We start from the raw sequence: 22,544 nt of genomic DNA on the forward strand, positions 1-22,544 counted from the left end.
GGTTTTTTTTGTTTTTGTTTTTGTTTTTTTTTTTTTTTTGGTTTTGAGAGCATTAATTTCTGCTCTAATCTTTATTATTTCCTGTCTTCTGCTGGCTTTGGGTTTAATTTGCTGTTCTTTTTCCAAGTCTTTAAGGTGTATGGTTAGGTTATGTATGTGAGATCTTTCTTCCTTCTTTAGGAAGGCGTGAATTGCTATATACTTTCCTCTTAAGACTGCCTTTGCTGCATCCCAGAAGTTTTGAGTTGTGGTGTTATCATTTTCATTGACTTCTGTACACTTTTTAATTTCCTCTTTAACTGCTTGGTTAGCCCATTCATTCCTTAGTAGGATGTTCTTCAGTCTCCAAGTATTTGTTACCTTTCCAAATTTTTTCTTGTGGTTGATTTCGAGTTTCATAGCGTTGTGATCTGAAAATATGCATGGTATGATCTCAATCTTTCTGTACTTACTTAGGGCTGATTTGTGTCTCAGTATATGGTCTATTCTGGAGAACGTTCCATGTGCACTGGAGAAGAATGTATATTCTGCTGCTTTAGGATGAAATGTTCTGAATATATCTGTTAAGTCCATCTGGTCCAGTGTGTCATTCAAAGCCATTGTTTTCTTGTTGATTTTTTGATTAGATGATCTGTCCATTGCTGTGAGTGGGGTGTTGAAGTCTCCTACTATGATGGTATTACTATCGATGAGTTTCTTTATGTTTGTTATTAATTGATTTATATATTTGGGTGCTATCACATTTGGAACATGAATGTTTACAATTGTTAGGTCTTCTTGGTGGATAGACCCCTTGATTATGATATAATGCCCTTCTGCATCTCTTGATACAGTCTTTATTTTAAAGTCTAGATTGTCTGATATAAGTATGGCTACTCCAGATTTCTTTTGTTGACCATTAGCATGATAGATGGTTCTCCATCCCCTTATTTTCAATCGGAAGGTGTCTTTAGGTCTAAAGTGGGTCTCTTGTAAACAGCATATAGATGGATCTTGTTTTCTTATCCATTCTGTTACCCTATGTCTTTTGATTGGAGCATTGAGTCCATTGATGTCTAGGGTGAGCACTGAAAGATATGAATTTATTGCCATTATGATGCTTGTAGAGTTGGAGTTTCTGGTGGTATTCTCTGGTCTTTTCTAATCTTTATTGCTTTATATATATATATATATATATATATAATTTTTTTTAATCTTCTCTCCCCTCACAGAGTCCCCCTTAAAATTTCTTGTAGGACTGGTTTACTGGCCACAAAATCCTTTAATTTTTGTTTGGGAAACTTTTTATCTCTCCTTCTATTTTGAATGACATCCTTGCTGGATAAAGAATTCTTGACTGCATATTTTTCTGATTCAGCACACTGAATATATTCTGCCCCTCCTTTCTGGCCTGCCAAGTTTCTGTGGATAGTTCTGCTGCAAACCTGATCTGTCTTTCCTTGTAGGTTAGGGACTGTTTTTCCCTTGCTGCTTTCATGATTCTCTCCTTGTCTGAGTATTTTGTGAATTTGACTATGCTATGCCTTATTGATGGTCAGTTTTTGTTGAATCTAATGTGGTCCTCTGTGATTCCTGGATTTTGATGTCTGTGTCTTTCCCCAGGTTAGCAAAGTTTTCTGCTATGATTTGCTCACAGAACCCTTCTACCCCTATCTCTCTCTCTTCCTCTTCTGGGACCCCGATGATTCTGATGTTCCTTTTTAATGACTCACTGATTTCTCTAATTCTTAAATCATGCTTTTTTGCCTTATTCTCCCTCTTTTTTTCTGCTTCATTATTCTCTATAAGTTTGCCCTCTATATCATTGATTCTCTGTTTTGCCTCATTCATCCTTACCGCCACGGCATCCATCCGTGATTGCAGCCCAGTTTTAGCATTTTTAATATGATTCTTGCTATTTTTTACTTCTTTTATCTCTGCAGAAAGGGATTCTAATCTATTTTTGACTCCAGCTAGTATTCTTATTATTGTGATTCTAAATTCTGGTTCAGACATCTTGCTTGTATCTGTGTTGGTTAAATCCCTGGCTGTCGTTTCTTCGTGTTATTTCTTTTGGGGAAATTCCTTCATTTTGTTATTTTGAAGGGAGAAAAGGAAGTAATGAGGTAGAAACATTAAAATTTAAAAAATAAATTAAAAAATATTAAAATTAAAAAAATTTAACACACACACACACACACACAAATTGAATAAATGATGCAAGATCCTAGGTGTGTTTTGGTCTGTGTGTTGAAAGTGGTTTGACAGATTAGATTAAAAAAAGGGGTGGAAAAAGAAAAAAAAAAGGAAATTTTTTGAGAATTTGAAAAAATGAATACACTGAAGTGGACTAAAATAAGATGATGGAGGTACACTAGAATTTGAAAACATATACACAGAAGTAAAGAACATAGTAGAAAAAAAACTAAAGAAAAATATTTTTATTAAAAATTAAAAATAAATGTAAAATTTTTCATTTTCTGTTTAAGAAAAAAGAAGAGAAAATAAAAAGAGGAAAAAGATAAAGAAAAAAAGGAAAAAAGAAATCATGAAAATTTGAAAAAATACACTGTATTAGACTAAAATAAAATGATGGAAATAAAATAGAATTAGAAAAAAATTTACATAAAAGCAAAAAATATAGTAATGAAAATTAAATAAGAATATTTTAATAGAAATTGAAAATAAAAATGAAGTATTCCTCTTTGTCCATTCAAGAAAAGAAAAGAATTGAAAAAGAGAAAAAAAGAAAAAGAAAGAAAAAAAAAGGAAATTGTTTAAAATGTTTAAAAGGTGAATACACTGAATTAGACTAAAATAAAATTATGGAAGTAAAGTAGAATTTGAAAAAATTTACACAAAAGTAAAAAATATAATAAAAATTAAAGAAAGATACTTTTAATAAAAATTGAAAGTAAAAATGAATTATTTCTCTTTCTCTATTCAAGAAAAAGTAAAGGATTGTAAAAGAGAAAAAGGAAAAAGAAATAAAATTGAATAGATGAACCTGCTAACAGATTGAAGTAGGACTGAAATTGCTTCATTTTCTCCTAAAAGTCAGTCTATGTAAGTCTTTATAGTCTATAAATTAAGCTAGCGGTGAGATTTGTTTCTTGAAGAGCAAGGTTGGCCCAGTTGGGCAGGGCTCAGTGTAATGGCTCAGTTCTCTGCTAGATGGTGTTGCTAGCCTACTGAGGTGGATTGTTGTGGAGCTCGTAGGTGGGCATGCGCAGAAGCAGTGAAAATGGCGCTACCCAGCTACCCAGTCTGTTCTCCAGGATCAGCAGTTGTGCACGCATCCTCTGTCTTCAGCTTTTGCCCACTCCCTGCTTTTTCACTCTCTGTACCAGGCCCCAGGCAGTACCTCTCTCCCAAGTTTTGTCTCAGATGTGGCTGTTTTCTCTGGCCCCTTATTTCTGAAGGACTGCATCTTTGACCCATTCCAGCCCTCTGTGGGAGGGTCTCACTGAGCAATGGCCGAATGAGTAGTAGCCAAATATCGGCAACACCCAGAAACGCCCGCTGAACCCTATTGTTGCCTGTGCCCCAAGACTGCGGCCAGCTGCCACCTGGCCCCAGAAAATGTTTGGGAGATAGTGTAGCAGCAGTGTTTCAGGGATGACGGAAAATCACAACACACATCTGGCATCAGGCTTTACCCTTAACGACCTTGCCCCAGCACCAGCGAATGTGGCCACCTTCTGGGGTCTGTTGGGACCAGGTGGCTTCAACAGTCTCTACCAAATGTTCTTCCAGCAGTGGAACCGCTTTTCCCCATGTGGCCCAAGAACCTCCTGGGCCCAACTCTGTTCCTGGGGATTCGCCCTTCCCACCAGAGCACTGCCAGGTATTGAACTGCAGAGCTGCAGCCTTTGTGCTCCCCTTGTTTACAGTCTTAATGGAATTTAAACACTCTCCTTTCTTCTTTCTCCCTGTTTAGTTTAGTCCCTGTGACTGTTTCCAATTTTCCACTTTCTCTCCAGCTACTTTTGGGGAGGGATGCTTTTCCTGTATTCTCCCCCCTTCCCCAGTTTCCATCCTCTCTCTGTCCACAAAAGTGATTCCCTACCTTTTGCAGCTTCTTGTTCCCCAAGTTCACTTCTCCACACCATGCACCTGCTGAATTCTGTGGTTCAGGTTGTGCAGATTGTTGTGTTAATCCTCCAATCAGTTTTCTATGTGTGTAGGATGGTTTAGTGTTGGTCTGGCTGTATTTCATGGACAGGAGACACACAAAAAACTTCCATGCTGTTCCGCCGTCTTGGCTCTTCCCCTGAATATAGCTTTTCTAACTATAAAGAGACATGGTTCTTTTTACCAGGTCACATTTTTGTTTCTAAAAGTAGCAATTTTAGCACATCTCCTGTTTAAAAGAACCATCTCTGTTTCTTAGTAAAGGAAAGAAAAGATAAGGAAAGGAAAGAAAAGACAACTTGGTGTGTGTGTGTGTGTGTGTGTGTGTGTGTGTGTGTGTGTGTGTGTTTGTGTGTGCATATATTGCCATAAACTACTGTATGTGTGTATATATATATATATATATACACACACATATATGCATACTGTATTATATACATATAGTACCCTCATATACATACATACATACATGTATACATGCGTACATATATACGTATATGTACACATATTTACATACTGTATTATATACATATAGTACCCTCTTATGCATACACACACACACACATATACATACATACATACATACATACATACATACATACATAACTTTGGCCAACTCCTTGAACTAAAAGACATTTTACAAATAACTTTGGCTAATGATGATTCTGGCTATAAATGTATTTTCTTATGAAGATAGAAAACAAGGATCTAGAGAACAAGGGTTTTGAACTGATAAAAATGGGAGGAACCTAACGTATCCTTCTATTACAGCACATTTCATGGTGTGCTTCCTAATCGTCCCCAGGTCTTTCTCTCCACCTTGACTGTAGGTATCTAGTGGTTAGGTGCTATATTAGTCCTTTGTAACCACACCAATAAGGCAGGGGGCCTGGAAGGGTAGGTATTGTTTGAAAGAAGTATTGTTTGAAAGACAAAGGCTGAGGAGCTGTTCCAGAGGAAGGAAAGCTAAAGATACAAGACCAATGCAGTGAATAATCCTGTATTGGATCCTGTGCTAGGAAGGAGCCATGAAGAACATTACTGGGCCAATAAACGAAATTGGAATATGGAGTGTGGATTAGATAATATTGTACCAAAGTTAAATTTCCTCATCTTCAAAACTGTACTGTGGTTTTGTAAGGGAACATCCTTGTTTGTAGGAAATATGCACTGATGTATTTAGGGAAGGACCTTTGCCACTTAATTATCAAATTGTGTGTGTGTGTGTGTGTGTATGTGTGTGTGTATGTGTGACAGAGAGAGAGAGAATGAGAATAAAACAGAAGGGATAAATTTCTAACAAATTGGTAAATCTTTATAAAAGAAAATGGGAGTTTTTGGTACTATTGGTACTATTTGGTACTATTCCTACTTTGGTACTATTTGCTACTATCCTCTAAGTTTGAAATTATATCAAAATCAAATAGTTCTAAAAGCTGTTGAATAAAATGATAATTAAGATAGGTAAGCCCAAAAGGACTTTGTATTTCTACTTGGTGGTAGCCCCAATTAAGAAAAAAATCCAAACCTAAACTAAAACACATGAATAAGAGCTTGTAGTCTATTTTTATATTTAAGTGTGTTTTCCCCCCAACATCACTCATGAAAGCACCAAATTTTATACATGTAATGAGTGTCCAGAGTAGAGCCCATCTATGAGGTGTATTTCCTCCAGTTGTGTGGTCTTGCTTATTAATCTGTTGCAGTGCTAAGGACCTTGAAGATGAAATTAGAATAGTGTCTGAACATAATCCCACTCCATTTATCTAATACTGCAGAGAACTGGTCTCAGAGCAGGTGATTCATGCCTCTAGTGATAGGAAGGGTGCCTGGGTGGCTCAGTTGGTTAAGTGACCAACTTCAGGTCAGGTCATGATGTTATAGTTCGGTTCATAGGTTCAAGCCCCACATTGGGCTCTGTGCTGACAGCTCAGAGCCTGGAGCCTGCTTCAGATACTGTGTCTCCCTCTCTCTCTGCCCCTTGCCCACTCGTGCTCTGTCTCGGTCTCAAAAATAAACATTGAAAAAACATAACAAATAAATACCCACGGTAAATGACTTTTCACAGTCTGTCATCAGTCATTAGATACTATTGCAATGTGCTATTAAAGTGTTTCTGTGTTTAGGTGCTTTCTGCCTCTGTCTACAGCAGCATGTACAGTTAGTTAAACAGAATCTTCACCTTAAGCAGGACATCATGCTAAGTAGCTGTTTAGTGTTTCAACTGAGCTAATAGTTTAGAGTGAACTATTTAAAGGTAATTAAAACCCCTGTGACAATTACTACCCATAGTTAAAATGACCACGGCTCACTTGTTGCAATTCATAGTGGGTCAGAGCATCTGGCACATGCTTGATACTCATTTTCTTTCTTGTTGGACAGATGGAATACTTTTCAAGAACTATATCCATTTTTTAAAGTTTATTTTATTTTAGAGAGAGAGAGACAGAAACAGAGTATGAGTGGGGGAGGGGGAGAGAGAGGGAGACACAGAATCCAAAGCAGGCTGACAAAGTTGTGCTGACAGCTCAGAGCCTGGCACGGGGCTCAAACTCACGAACTGTGAGACCATGACCTGAGCTGAAGTCAGATGCTTAATCGACTGAGCCACCCAGGTACCCTAAGAACCATATCCATTTTAAATGCATCTCTGTGTAATTCTTTAAAGCCCTAATTGTTGTATAGAAATAATAGGATTTAAGTGAATTATACTCAAATTTCAAACTTGTATAGGATCAGAAGCCAACATACAAGGCAGATAAATGTCATTTCATGTCTCCCTACGTATTCTTAACCACCCCCCTCCAATCTGACATCCACACATGCATTTTCATGCTGTGACATACTTGACAATCTTGATCCTTAGGGGGCACAATTTTTAATAAAATGGTCGGCTGAATCTAGTTACTAATGGGAGGCAGAAATTTAAGTAACAGCGGTATTCACAAACCGGTATGGCTGCTTCCACTTTAGTATGCAAGAAAAATAGGGATTTGGGGGATAGAGTATATCTTACCACAAACAGGCTTGCCTGCTCTTGGTTTCATTCTTGTCTTATTTATCTATGTATTTGGATCATTCTCATAAGTCAAACAGGGATGTTAGTTTCACTGTTGGCTCAGTTCTCCTGGCAACAGAATTGTAGTTTATTGGCTCACTGTTTTAAAAGAAGATCGCCTACCTTGCAAGGTTTGCACTTGCAACAAGGTGGCCATGGTCACAAAGCTTAAAAAAAAAAAAAAAACAGTATATCTCTTTGCCTTCTAGGGCACCAGGCCAACCATTTCATTGTCACTGGGATAGAAAAAGCAAACTCTGTTGACCATTGACATCCTTCTGGAAGCTAGAAAGGAAATAGCAATCAATATTCTGGCAAGTCCTGGGAATGGACTGAGGAGAGAAAAGCCAGGGGGTTTTTTTGGTTTGTTTGTTTTTTTGTTTTTCTTTTTTTTCTTTCATTTAGGACTTTCTCTACACCACACTAAATAAGTGCTTTGGAAAGAATGGCTTTTTTTTTTTAATTTACATCCAAATTAGTTAGCATATAGTGAAACAGTGATTTCAAGAGTAGATTCCTTAATGCCCCTTACCCATTTAGCCCATCCCCCCTCCCACAACCCCTCCAGTAAGCCTCAGTTTGTTCTACATATTTACGAGTCTCTTCTGTTTTGTCCCCTTCCCTGGTTTTATATTATGTTTGTTTCCCTTCCCTTGTGTTCATCTGTTTTGTCTCTTAAAGTCTTCATATGAGTGAAGTCATATGATTTTTGTCTTTCTCTGACTGAGTAATTTCACTTAGCATAATATGGTCCAGTTCCATCCATGTAGTTGCAAATGGCAAGATTTCAAGCTTTTTGATTGCAGAGTAATACTCCATTGTGTATGTAGATATATATATATATATATATATATATATATATATAGATAGATAGATAGATAGATAGATATATGTATATGTATATACATACATACCACATCTTCTTTATCCATTGATCCATCGATGGACATTTGGGCTCCTTCCATACTTTGGCTATTGTGGATAGTGCTGCTATAAACATGGGGGTACATGTGTCCCTTCAAAACAGCACACCTGTATCCCATAGATAAATGCCTAGTAGTGCAATTACTGGGTTGTAGGGTAGTTCTATTTTTAGTTTTTTGAGGAACCTCCATACTGTTTTCCAGAGTGGCTGCACATGCTTGAATTCCCAGGCATCTTTTGTTGACTGAAAGTTCAAGATCTTACAGCTCTGTAACATCTTCTTCCTGTCAAGTACTAGATTTGGTTGACCTTTGGATAATGCTTTTTTGTTTGCTTTCAAATATTAACAAAGATTTCTCATAGAACCTTTAGTTTTCTTTAGGAGTTAAGGAGTAATAGGTCAGGGATAAACGTTTATAGGAAAATGAAGAGCTCTGAATACAGACATTTTTGTTTTATATCTCCTTTGGGTCAAGTGGCCCCTAAACTGACCTATTAAGCTATCTATAGGAAGAAATTAAGCCTTTGGTCTGTTTTCTTCCTTTTGCACCTTCTGTGTCCCATTGTTTTTCTTCTCTCCCCTCAAAAACAGGTAGAGTGTCCCCTTCTTTGTCTTCCTATGCTCTCTTGTGATAACCCCAGGGAGGGTCTGAGTGATAGGACATGAGTTGGATAGTAGGGCATGCTCACAAGGTACTGATGAGGTCAGACTAATTTGAGAAACGATTCTTGTTGGGACATTTTAAGAGACAAGAACAGGAGATGATTCTTAGGTTATGTCTCCAGGATCTGCCAGCGCATCTCAGAGGTAGATTGTGCTCAGCTTACTGTCTTCATTCCTCATCTGCCCCGATTTTAAAGATTGGGGTTTTCACTAAAATCCAGTCTTTGGCATTCTTTTGCATGAATTTGTTGTATGTGTCCTATTGTGATAATGACAAACCTTGGCTTACTGGTTTTTGGTTGACAAAGTGCTTTTCTTAGCAATTATTTTATTCCTCCTTAAATTCTCCTCGTTGGTCCCTCTGCTAAGTTGTGCATAAAAGAGGATCTAACACATACCCATGTGGGCTCTCCCTGTTACCACCACCATCACTTTTGCTTTGGAATGGGAATAATTTAAGAACTTAAAGCCACGGACTTATTAGTATCCAGTCCATATTTTCTGCATTATCTGCATTTCTATATTAATGAGCCCCCTCATGTTTCAGTTAAAATTTAAAGCAACCTAAATATTCATTTATTCATTCACACATCTACTGAACAAATATTTATTGTACACTGGGTACCTTGTGTAGGCTCTGATTTACTCAGCCAAGTATAATGGAATGCTATATAAGTTCATTATAGAGCATTCTGTTATCTTTTTCTCTTTGGGCTTCTGAAGCATTCTGTTCGAGCCTTGGGTCAAAGACACTATAATGTAGAACATAATCTGCCCCGATTCCTTAGTGTATCTTCCTATTAAACTTAGGTGTGCCATATTACAACTTACAAGGCTTTAGTATCAGTAATCTGAAACCTTTCCATCCTCTTGGTAATGGCCCACACCTTAGATTATTGTGAAGAAATAATTCAAAACAAGAAGAAGAAACTTTAAATAATGGCTCGATGGCGTTTATTGAATTCTCTTTATAATGACAAAATATTGGCAACAACCAACTGTCTTACTGTGAGGAAATGGTCAATTAAAATATGATCTGCTTCTGAGGGCATTAAGCAGCTGTTGCAATGAGAACAGTGTGGCAAGATGACACTGTGGCATGGGAGAATGTTTATGATGTTTTGATAGCCTCATTTCCCCAGGAAACAGACTCAGATGAAGATTTGTGCTCAGGAACCCTTAGTTAGGACCGATGACACACCAGGCAAACCCCTGTAGATATCAAGTCCTGAGAATAACGCTTTGTGGCTCGCAGCTCCACCCTCCATTCATCCCTTTTTCTGGAAGTTATGTAGCATGTGTTTACAGCTTTATAGTTTCACCAGACTACTTCCTTGTGAGGATGTGAAGAAAGGAGAGGGGCCAGGGTTCATGTGCTGTCACAGGAAAGGACTCTGCTCAGCTTTTCACAGTTGCCCTCCATGGAGACCAGGAAGACTCATCTTTGCATTACAGCTCATGTCTTTGGATACAGGTTGCCCTGGGGAAGGGACGTTGGGTCAGGCAGCCTTATTTAGCTCAAGACAGTTTCTAGAGCAAGACTCTGCTGAGCACCGACAGCTACAAATACCCCCGCCTCTGCTAGAGAGAAACAATTACACAAAAAGAAAAATAGGCAAAAACCAAGTGTTTTTGTGTCCACTGTGAATCCAGCTTTGTAAAATATGTGTATGGGTATGCACAAAAACTGAAAGGGGACAGAGAAAAAAATGAACACAGCTATGTCACAAAAGCAAAAGAAATAATAAGGGCATAACCCTTTCCCCAAAGAAACCGTGAATCCAAAGAGATTATTGGTTCCTTTACAATAACAGAGGAACTCAAATGTAGATGTTATCCCCTCCTGATTTAAAAAGCTGGCCATTTTTGTTAATTCTTGTGTGTCTGAGGCTTGCCCTTGTGTTCTATTTGTGGAATATGTCCAGATGTAGTGTGACAAATGTAGCTCAGAATTCCTGTCAGGTTCCCGTGGAAATGGTAACACACATGAACAGTCTCTGTTCATCTGTTCATACAGTGGCCTTACCCATGATGGAGAAGACATAGAGGATATTCATTCAGTCCATGCGTGTGCCATCGGTACTGTTTTTCCATAGTCCTCACTTGCTTCCCTACCTGGCCTAGCATCTTCCATATGTATGATCTAAAGGGAACGGAGTATGAAAAGTGTGGATGGGGTCAGGGCAAATAAATAGGACACTGAAAAACAGTTTGAAGTGTATACTCTAGTGAGGATGAGTAAATACAGACATCTATTTTCCCACGTTAGAGCACATATACACACAGGGCTGAAACCTGGAGTCAAAGCATCTCACGTCAGCTCCTCTTATCTGAAATAGACCTCTTTTATCTCTGCTGCTTTCTTGTTCCCTTCCTCCTGGTAACTTACAGTGTCCTTCGAAATCACACCTGTTCTGTATCTTTTTTCTCATGTACTCTTGCCTTTCACATCCATTTAAGATCATTCTTTTTAGCTGCCTTTAATGGATTTTGAATTAGTTCTTTGAAAACAAGATGAGAAGACAAAGGAGAGCCTGTGAGCTATTTTCAGGCAGTTTAACAGATTTTTGTGGGGAAAACAGAGGGTATAATAGAACCAGTGAGCCAAAGTGATAGGAATAGATTGTTTCTCTGTGGAAGAAGGAAGAAACTATGTGATCACTAGAAATATTATCGGGAGAGCATGCTTCAGGAGTTCCTCATCATGGGTGGTGTAGAAGTAGACGAAGGATGACTATTTATGAGGAATACTATATTTTTTTAGTATGTACTATATTTATTTATTTTGAGACAGAGCACAAGCTGGGGAGGAACAGAGAGAGGGAGAGAGAGAATCCCAAGCAGGCTCCACACTGTCAGCGCAGAGCCTGATGCAGGGCTCAAACCCATGAACCATGAGATCATGACTTGAGCTGAAATCAATAGTTGGATGCTCAATTGACTGAGCTACCCAGGCATCCTGAGGACTACTGTATTGTGATGGAGGTTAGACGGGTTAGTGCAGTTCCAGGGCATCTAATGACTTCATGTCACTGATCTTGTGTGAAACAGTGTAGCTACAAATTATTTTGTAAATAAACACATACATAGTTCCATGCTATTGTCCTCCAGAAGTACAAAAGTACTAGGATTGCTTCTTCATGCATGCTCTATAGGCTGCCATATGCTACTGTAATAGCCACATCATGGACGTATGATGTGATAATTTCTGTCACATTTAAAGTCTGATATTTGGCTAAGGAAACTCATAGGTTTAGCCTTTGGCTAACTTTTACCTATATCATTTGGAAAGTGGTAAAAAATTTTCAGATTCTCCTCAATTTTATTTCTTTACTGTAACACAACTTTCATTCCAAAACCTAATCGTTTCTGTACAAATTGGTCAGACACGTAGCTCCCAAGACTGGGGTGCAGCAGTTCAGGAGGCTGACTCACACAGCTGAACAATTGTAGAGGCGTAGCAATCAAAGAGGCATTAGCAGTGATTAATGGCTCCGAGTAAGCCCTCTGAGGATCTGTCCTTGTGGAAATGAAACTCTCCTGCCATCGCTACGGTGGCCTCCAATTTGAGCAGGGACAGTCATCATCAACGGAAGCCAGAGTCCATGCATGTTTGCACTGTGATTCCCTCTCCAACCTTCTTAGCCACCAGGTGAAAGATTGGGAGAGGTACAGGCATGAGAAATGATGAGAGCAGGTCTCTGTGGGAAGATGCCAAAGCCTGTGAGCCATTGCCCTATTTATGCAATGCAAAAATGCAGGTTTTTGGGTATAGAGCTGAGGCAGGTGCTTGGCCAGCTCCTCTTTGTAATGAGCTTGTGTGTGTGTGTGTGTGTGTGTGTGTGTGTGTGTGTGTGTGAGAGAGAGAGAGAGAGAGAGAGAGAGAGAGAGAGAGAAAGAGAGAGAGCATTAGAGTGTGTGTGTGCATGCCCTTATCAAATCTGGCTGGAACTTGTTTACATCTGAAGATTCAGGATTTTCTACAATTTAGGGGAAGTTCTTTTGGTTTATATTTCTTCCTCCATTGTTTTTTTCTTCTCATTCTAGATCACACTGTTTTTAGAGGTTGTACTTTTCATTAACTGTCCTACTAAATCTGTTTTAGAGTCAACAGAGGAATCCAGACAAATATATATAATACAAGGGAATATCTGGTATTTTATAAGAAAGGCACACAGATAGGCTTTGCTGTTTGAAAGGAAAGAGAAACAACTGATAATATTGGAGTGTAATTTTGTGATGCTCTTTTTTTAAAACTTAGATTAATCTCTTAATTTACATATTAAAAATTTCCAATCATACATCATTCGACACCCAGTCTCTATTTCATCATTTCCATAGGATGTTCTGCTTTTTAGATGTGGTTTCTTGGTGAAAAATGTATCGCAGACTGTAAATGTGGCCCAGATTATAAAGAGTCTGGCTTCACCTCCATTATGCCATATTTCTATCAAAATTTATATCCTATGCATATTTTAAAGTATATCTTAGCATATTCTCCAATTTAAAAACTTTAAACTTAACCATCACAAATGTCCCTGAAGCACTTAATATGCTTTTGATAATACCTACTCCTTTGGATATTCAGTAATTAATCTTAAATATATTAGAGAGTTCCCTGTTGTTAGCAAATTCTTTGTTGGCTCAAAGATGTTAAAACCCTATTTAAAAAAAAAAATCTGAGTGTATACTCTGTTTTCTTTAACTATATCATAAAATTTGAAACAATTAATTTTGGTTCACTTATATTTAAAAGTAAATATATGACATGGTTGTGTTCCTTTTGGAGAGGGGCAGAGATGCCACAAATGCAGTAAAAGGAGAACAATTTGCTTCTAAAATAGTAGAAACTCATTGTTTAACTCTTCACAGATTAAGGACAAGATTGATAAGGATCTTTCTTTTCACTATTATACCTATACTATTACTTACTTAACTCCAGAATATCCTGAAACTACAGAGGTTTTATATCACCCCAACAGAGATTCAAATGAAACTGCATTGATAGATCAGATTGAAAACAGTTTTCTTTAAAATTACAATTCATGCAATGGCATTTCTTTTTTTTTTCTCATGAATATAATGTATTGTCAACTTGGCTTCCATACAGCACCAGTGTTCCTCCCAACAAGTGCCCTCCTCAATGCCCATCACCCATTTCCCCCTCTCCCCTGCGCCCCATCCACCCTTAGTTTGTTCTCTGTATTTAATAGTCTCTTGTGGTTTGCCTCCCTCCCTCTCTGTTTGTATCCATTTTTACCCCTTCCCTTCCCCCATGGTCTTCTGTTCAATTTCTCAAGATCCACATATGAGTGAAAACCTATGATATCTGTCATTCTCTGACTGATTTATTTCCCTGAGCATAATACCTTCCACTCCCAGTGGCATTTCTTTTGAGCCTTTCTCCTTTGTTATTATTTAGACATATGCATATAGTATTTACCGGTAAGTCTCCCCTGGGAGGCTGAGACCAACTTCAGTCATTTCTTTATAGATTGGCAAGACACTAGAATAAATTTTTATTAAAGTGTCATCTGGGTTTCAAACTAGCTCACAAAGACCTTAGGGTCTTCCTGATAAAAGTATTGTTTCTGGACAAATACTATATGCTGTCACTTCTATGTGGAATCTAAAAAATGCCAAATTCACAGAATGGCGATTACCAGGGTCTGGGAGGTGGGGGATTGGGGAGATGTTAGTCAAAGGGTACAAACTTCCAGTTAGAAGATGAATATGTTCTTGGGATCTATTGCACAGCTTTGTGAGCATTGTTAACAATTATGTATTATATGCTTGGGTGTTGTTCAGAGAGTAGATTTTAAATGTTCTCACTACCAAAAAGAAAAAAAATTATATATATATATATATATATATATATATATATACACAAAATTATGTGGCATATTGAAAGTGTTAGCTAACACTATGAGAGTAATTGTTTTGCAATATATAAATGCATCAAAAGAACACTTTGTACACCTTAAAGTTATACAATATTTTATGTCATTTATAGCAGAGGAAGGAAAGCTGAAAAAATGGTTTCTCTAAGAGGATGATTATCTCCTTAAAATATTGGAATGTCTTTACAATATGGACTTGAGATATAGTTGTGCTTGAGTTACATTACTGAAATGTGAATTTGATGGAGCCTAAATAATTAAAAGATAATTATGGGGCATCTGCAGCTCACAGAAGTGAGTAGCTGGTAGGTATTCACCTCCTCAGTTGATATTTGGTCCACATAAGGATACACTTGCTGCTTTGGTGTTTTCCTGTGTTAGTGGAGACCCGTGCCCTTCCTGGGTGACAAGGATGGTCTCTGGATCTAAAAAACACTAATTGTACTCTTTTATTGATACATCTTCCCCTAGAGGACCCAGGACCCCAAATGTACAATGCTGTGTATTTGGTGCTACCTCTCTCTAATTACTTGGTTCTCAATGAAGGTAATATTTCCTTTTCCAAGTATAGTGGTCAGATTTGTTACAGTTTTATAAAGGAAGTAATTTTAGCTCTCCAATAATATTAATCCAGCTGAAAACTTTTTGTTTCTTTACTTGTCACACACTCCTTAATCCCTTACACCCAGTAGTCTGCCCCACTCCTCCATTAAAATTGCTGTCAAAGGTCCCCAAAGTGCTGACCAATCCATTTTACAGTTTTCTGTCTTTCTTTTACTTGACTTCACTGTGACATTTGATAGCTGTTGACTGTTCCTTATAACTGCTTTCTGTTGACTTCAGTGATACATTAATTCATTGACCATCCAGCTAATACATATTAAGCATCTCCTAAATGACAGGCAAAATGCTAGGTATTGATTAAATAACAGTGGGCAAGACGTGCATTTCTTCCCTCGCACAGATGTTTTCCTCTGTGTTTATTTCACAAGATGTGGTATCAGACAGACTTCACCTTGAGACCTACCTTTGCTACATATAGTTGTGGAACTTGGGCAAATGTCTTAACATTTTTCACCTGTAAAACAAAGACAATTAAAAATATCTACTTGATAAGAATTTTTTAAAGTGTAAAGTCATCTATGAAAATATTTGGCACATTGTTTAACATTCTTCTCACTGGGACCTCTCTAGTTCAGTCAATGTAGGCTTTTAAAGACATTATAGCATCTCTGGCTGGTGCCTTTGACATTGGTCTTGGTGCTCAAAAGTCCAGGCTCGGTGTTGCCCATCAGTTAACAGCTCACCCCCTCATTCCTATTCCCCAGATGCTATCCACTTACAGTTTTCCCATCCCTGACCAGGCTGGGCTCTCCCACTTCTCTGGTTCATCTGTATTCCATTACTGTCCATCTGTCAGTGTGACTGTGCCTTCCTTGTTGGGTTTTTGAACACCCACTTTTATTCAAGTTCTTCAGACACTATCACAGGCATGGGGCTCAAACCCATGCCTCTGTTAGGCTCTAACGGAGGCAAACAGGAAAAGCTGTAGAGGAGAGAGTCATACATTGTTTTCTCCATTGTCCATAAGTATTCCCATTTGCCTCTGTCACAGCCTAATCACACTGTGACTTAATTATCTGTAGAGGCTCATATCAGAAAAGAATGTGTCTAGGTGTCTAGGTACCCTTAAATGTGGCACAACTTTGGTTTTAAAGGTACTTTTTAAAAATTTATTTAATATTTTATTTTTTATATGTTTATTTTTGAGAGGGGGAGAGAGAGAGGGAGAGAGAGGATCTGAAGCAGGCTCCATGTTGAGAGCAGAGAGCCCCAATGTGGGCCTCAAAGTCACAAACCAGGAGATGGTGACCCGAGCTGAAGTTGGATACTTAACTGATGGAGCCACCCAGGTGTCCTGGCACAAGTGTAGCTTTAAAAGCTTGATTATATTTACCAAACAAATATTTAGATGAAAGCTTAGTTTTATTTTTTAAACTTTTATTTATTATTTTTAATGCTTTTATTCATTTGAGAGAGGCAGAATGTGAGTGGGGGAGGGGCAGAGAAAGGGAGACACAGAATCCCAAGCAGCCTCCAGGTTCTGAGCTGTCAGCACAGAACACGATTCAAGGCTTAAACTCACATACTGTGAGATCATGACCTGAGCTAAAGTTGAACGCTTAAACGACTGACCAACCAGGTGCCCCAGCTTAGATTTTTTTTAAGTTTTTATCTGTTTTGAGAGAGAAGAGAGAGAGAGAGAGAGAGAGAGAGAGAGAGAGAGAGAGAGAGAGAGAAAGAGAACATGAGTGAGGAAGGGGCAGAGAGACAGAAGGAGAGAGATACCCAAGCACACTCTGTGCTAGCAGCCCAATATGGGGCTCGAACCTAGGAACTGTGAGATCATGACCTGAGCCTAAATCAAGATTTGGATGCTTAAGTGGCAGAGCCACCCAGGCACCCTGAAAGCTTAGTTTCTATGAATGAAATCTTTGTGTCCATGTGCCAGGCATTACACTAGTGATGGGTGTGCAGACATAAATGAGCTCATGTCTTTGTCCTTAAGAGGTGCACGATGTGAAGTCAGATGGATAGCAAATGAAGGACAAAGATTCATGTCATCAATGGATAGGTTACTACATTTTGAGATAAAAGATGTCACATTTAGGCTACTCATTTTTCTAAAGAAGTGAATTAACAGTAACTTAATTTTTTTTAAGTTTTATTCATTTTTGAGAGAGAGACAGAGAGAGAGACAGAGCATGAGAAGGGGAAGGGCAGAGAGAGAGGGAGATACAGAATCTGAAGCAGGCTCCAGGCTCTGAGCTGTCTGCATAGAACCCGATGTGGGGCTCGAACTCACAAACCATGAGATCATGACCTGAGCTGAAGTTGGACGCTTAACCAATTGAGCCACCCAGGTGCCCCAACAATAATTTAAAATTTTAACTTGTTAATGAAAGCAGATTTATTTTAAGTTTTGCCTCTAGAGGAACATATTCTTATAGACCCAAAGGTCAAACTGTCATAGCATCTTCTGACATGAACACATGAGCATGGTCTGTATGTTTCACCTGATTTGCTGTAAGTAGGGGATTTGCATCCTCATAAGTGGGGTATTGGAAGTGAGAACTGTACCACTTGTCTGAGCTGAACTACTTTGTCTGTGCTTTCTGAATTTTGAGATGAGGTTTAAAATGAAACTATTTATAAAAGTTACAGTGATCTTTCCCAAAGTTTACATGTTTACAACTTGAAGAACTTTCTTGTCTTTTATGATACTGTGCAGTTTAATAATTGTGAGAACAAATTTTTTTTATTGTTTATTTTGAGACAGAGATTGAGAATGAGTGGGGGAGGGCCATAGAGAGAATGAGAGAAAGAGAGAATCCGAAGCAGGCTCTGTAATGTCAGCACAGAGCCTGGTGCAGGGCTGGAACCCACAAACCATGAGATGATGACGTGAGCCAGAATCAGGAGTCAGACACTTAACTGGCTGTGCTACCCAGGCACCCCCCAAAGATCTTTATTAGTTAACTGAGTACTGTGATTTTATAGAATTACCATGTATAGTATTTGGGTGTAATATTCAAAATATTCTAACTTTTCTTTATTGGTATAAGTCACTCTAGCACCCTGGCAGACCTCAGTGTCTTTGCTTGAGAATTAACAACTCTTCTTTACCCTCAAGTACAGAAGTGCTTTGTAAGACAGCAGGGATTCCTAGTGGATAGAATGCTGTACTCACAGAGTAGTTTTTATTTTGTGCTCCTGGTGAATTGTTTTCTGGATTATTTTTTGGGATTCTGGCAATGAAAATAGAACATAAGCTTACTATATTATGTTTAATCTCTGTTCTTAATAACTCTGAGGGCGTTTTCAATGTTATAAAACAAAAAGCAAGTTAGAAGAAATTCTTTTTTTCTTTTTTGTGCATAAAGACTCTCTGTCCTTTTAAGATAAAACTCTTCAAAGTATAGAAGCAATTCGTGGGATGTTTTAGTGACCCATGGAATTTTGTAGTTCAGGGAGTATAATCAGCTTATAGGAATTTTTATTTATTTTGAATTTAGTTTTAATTAGAATTTTGTAATTGAAAAATTTAATAACAACCAAGAACACTGTCTTTGAAGGGATATACATTTAATTTGTATTAGGACTTTTTGGTTATGTATCGATGCTGATATAAGGATTTGGTCTAGGAATACATTTTAGGGAAGGAGTCTTCAGACAGTCAGTAATCAAACCAACAGGGTATATTTTTAGAAGCCGAGAGAAGGGAGATTTAGGAGAATGAGATGATCAGTACAGTCAAATTAAAACAAAAACAACAAACCAGGTTAACTAAGGTAGGGATGAAACAGTATGTATTGCTTTAAGCAATTGGAAGAGTAGTTTCAGTGGAGCCATTGGGACAGGAGCCAAATTGCAGTGAGTGTCGTCCACCTTTTTTTCTTCCACGCTGGAGAACTGGACAGATAAATGCTATTATCATCAGTTGAGCTGGTCTTACTGCTCGTGTTTGCAGCCTACGTTGAAGGGCAATCTTGTACCATGACCATGTAAGATGTGCGCTCATGTTTTTATCTTGATAGGTGAATTTGTCAGCTTGACTCAAATATCAAACCTATAAAACTAAAATTAATATGAAATTCTTCTTAATAAAAGGACTCTTTTTCTCTTAGGTTTTCTACTTTTTTTTTTCATTTCACGTTGATTTTAAGAACTTTTTTTGTCCAACTGACTTCTTCACTTGGCTATCAAAAAATTTATACTCTCTAGTGCTGTCTCAAAAAATATTTGATGTCTTTTGGCTGTGTTTTTCAAATAGTAGTGTTGACTCTGCTTTGTTCCCTGATTTCTGCATGGGGAGAACGCTTAGGGAATAATAAATGTAGGAATAGATAGCAAAGCGAGCCATAGACAGCCCAGATGGCTCTGCCCTTGGACAGGACACTAGCAGAGTGGCCTTCTGTTTCTTTCCCAGTCAGGCCTTATCTTCAGGACCTCCTTATGAGATGGAGTAGACGGGGCAAGAAAATATGAATATATGAACTTACATGTGTTGATTTCAGCCAAAGTCAAAGGAGAAGCAACAGACTGACTCTGTATAGCAGTTTCCTTTAGTGTACACACTCAGCTCATACACAGGTGTTGTATCCTTCCTGTATGGACCATAAATTCCCTCCATATTTTCCCTCAGATCGTCCTTAATGGTGGATCTAACTAGATCACGTGTGACTGGTTCTAGTTTCTACATAATGGTTGTGTGTATGTGTGTGCATATGTACTTACTTTTTATTGTACCTCCATTACTGTAAGATAGAGTTCCTTTTGCCATGTCAAGTGGGAGTGAATGTAGACCAGGAAGACAAAGACTTTTAACCCTTTCTGGTGAGATTCCAGACTCTTGGTTACTCTCAGTTTTGTGGGTCAAAGAATGCAAAGCAGTCCACCATTCTGCCATTTTAGTTTCTTGTTTTGTCCCTCTCTCCCTGGATTCTAACTTCATTCCTTCTGTTGACACTAGATAATCCGATACCTTTCTCTGCTCAAGTACCATAAATTCCCTCTCTGGTTGACATTTCCCACTTAACAGAAGAATTTTGATAAGTCAGATAGTAATAGTGGATGGGCCCGATAGAGAAACAACTTGATAGCTGCTTCTGGAAAGTTTATTTACCTATGAGGGAAACCATTAAGAAAAAGATCTTGTTTGTGCTAATTGTAGCAAATGGAGTAGGGTATTGAAAAGAAAATTGGGCAGCTAAATTATCAGCATTTAGAAAGTTTGTGCTACAGGGGGCTGAGGTAAGGTGGGAGGCATGAACGGGCAGAGCACAGAGGATTTCTAGAGCAGCAAAACTACTCTGTGTGATGCTGTAATGGTGGACACGTATCCTTACACATTTGTCCAAGCCCAAGGACATACAACACCAAGAGTGAACCCTACTGTAAACTACCAACTCTGAGCGATGGTGTTGTGTCATTGTAATTAATTGATTGTAACAGATGTACCACTGTAGTGCATGACTGATTGTGTGTGTGTGTGTGTGTGTGTGTGTGTGTGTGTGTGTGTGAGTGAAGGGGGAGGTTGTGTATTTGTGGGAAGAGTGTTCTATGGAAAATATCTGTACTTTGTGCTCACTTTTGCTGTGAGTCTCAAACTTCTCTAAAAAATAAAGTCTACTTAAAAACAAAAACAAAAACAAAAAAGCATAAAGTTAAAGGAAGCTTATGCTCATCAACATCTTAGAAGCCCCCAGAAGGTGAACTGAAATTTTCTTTCTCTAATTCAAAATGAATTAATCTCTCTGAGAATCTCTGGGCCCAAGGGAAATATCTCTCTAGCTTCACTCACTAGTTATCTCATTTGATGAGCATTTTTTAAAAAGCTATAAATTCAATTATTTTATTGCACTTGACTAACATTTGCTTCCCATTTACCTCTAGGTTTGAAGTTTGAGGAAGTTCAAGAAAGATTTGGTGAGGAGTTCTTTAATATATGCTTTGATGAGAATGAGAGAGTCCTTCGAGCCGTAGGTGGCACTTTGCAGGACTTTTTTAATGGCTTTGATGCTCTGTTGGAACACATCAGAACTTCCTTTGGGAAACAGGCCACGCTGGAGTCCCCATCGTTCCTGTGCAAGGAGCTCCCCGAGGGCGCCCTTCTGCTTCACTACTTCCGTCCTCACCACGTTGTGGGCTTTGCGATGCTGGGCATGATCAAGGCTGCGGGAAAGAAGATCTACCAGCTTGATGTGGCCATGGAGCAAGTGGCCAATGAGAAACTGTGCTCCGATAGAACCCAGGCAATTGTAGCTGTCTTACCTTCCTCATCAAAGAATGTGACAATACTAACACCAGGAAGAACCTTCCCCGGGGAGTCTCCCAAGTCCCTGCGGACCTCAGAATCAGCATCAGTACCTTCTGCAGGGCCTTCCCTTTCCAATTTGATGTTTGACATCCACATGTCCGTCCTGCAGCTGGGGGAAGGCCTGCGGAAATAGCTGTGGTGCGACAGCCACAAAATGCTCAGGTTTGAGGACTGCTTCGAGATCGTTTCTCCAAAGGTCAGTGCCGCCTTTGAGAGGGTCCTGTTGTGACTGTCCACCCCGTTTGTGATCAGGACCAAGCCTGAGGCTTCTGGCGCTGAAAATAAAGACAAGGTGAGTGGCCATGGGCTTGAGATGGGTGATGGGGACTGGAAGAGTGCATAATTATTTCTGTAAATTACATGCCGGCGGTAGTTGTAATTATTGAGGCTACAGAGCTTAAAGTGCCATTTAGAAAATTACTGGTCCCTGAATGTATGGAAAAAGATTTGGCCTTATTCCCAGCCATTTTGCATAGGGTCTGCCTCTTCCATTAGTTTATTTCAGCATATAAAAGGAAGACACTTACTAATACCAGCCACAGTAATTACAAAAATGATAGGACTCACCAAGAACCTGACCCTGTAAAGCCATGAATATTTCCACCAATTGAAGGCAAACAGGAGAGAAATGGAAAGGCGGATTCCAAAAGTGTGGGGCCTGCTCACCTTCTCCTTAAATAACTATGGGTGGAAAGCTAGCTCCACTTTGAATATGCTCTGTTGTAAATGTCATAATCTAGGACCGTCTTGGTTGCATCCTATTTTTGTCTCAGTGTGCAGAATAATGGATTTTCTAAGAGGTGGAAATTAAGTGGCTATCTCACGAGTGCTTTTCTCAATAGATTGTAGCATTGACACAGGGACTCATTCCTTTAGAACAGGCTCACTGCTTGGAGAACAGTGTCAACGCTAGGAATTATCAATTTCTTTAAATCCCGGTTTGGAAAATCTTGGTTATTAACAAATGAAAAGATGGGTAAAGCTTTTTTTTTTTTTAGGGGAAGT

At 38.6% G+C, this 22,544-nt stretch overlaps 1 protein-coding gene and 1 non-coding gene across 2 annotated transcripts in view; one reads left to right on the forward strand and one right to left on the reverse strand.

Annotated features, from left to right (window-relative positions):
* Window positions 1–21,892, forward strand: part of LOC128776223 (guanylate cyclase soluble subunit alpha-2-like) — a 33,419-nt gene extending 11,527 nt beyond the window's left edge. The window contains exon 2 of the mRNA XM_053900544.1: window positions 21,116–21,892. Coding sequence (XP_053756519.1) covers window positions 21,116–21,672 — 557 coding nt within the window. The 3' untranslated portion in view covers window positions 21,673–21,892. The remainder of the gene's footprint in view (window positions 1–21,115) is intronic.
* LOC128776350 (small Cajal body-specific RNA 7) lies at window positions 12,981–13,097 on the reverse strand. Its single transcript, XR_008421427.1, has one exon. It is a non-coding gene; the product is annotated as a small Cajal body-specific RNA 7 (non-coding RNA).
* Window positions 21,893–22,544: the final 652 nt, after the last annotated feature.

The sequence above is a fragment of the Panthera pardus genome, unplaced genomic scaffold (assembly GCF_024362965.1).
Source record: "Panthera pardus isolate Hobbes unplaced genomic scaffold, ASM2436296v1 HiC_scaffold_12, whole genome shotgun sequence".
Classification (NCBI taxonomy): domain Eukaryota; kingdom Metazoa; phylum Chordata; class Mammalia; order Carnivora; family Felidae; genus Panthera; species Panthera pardus.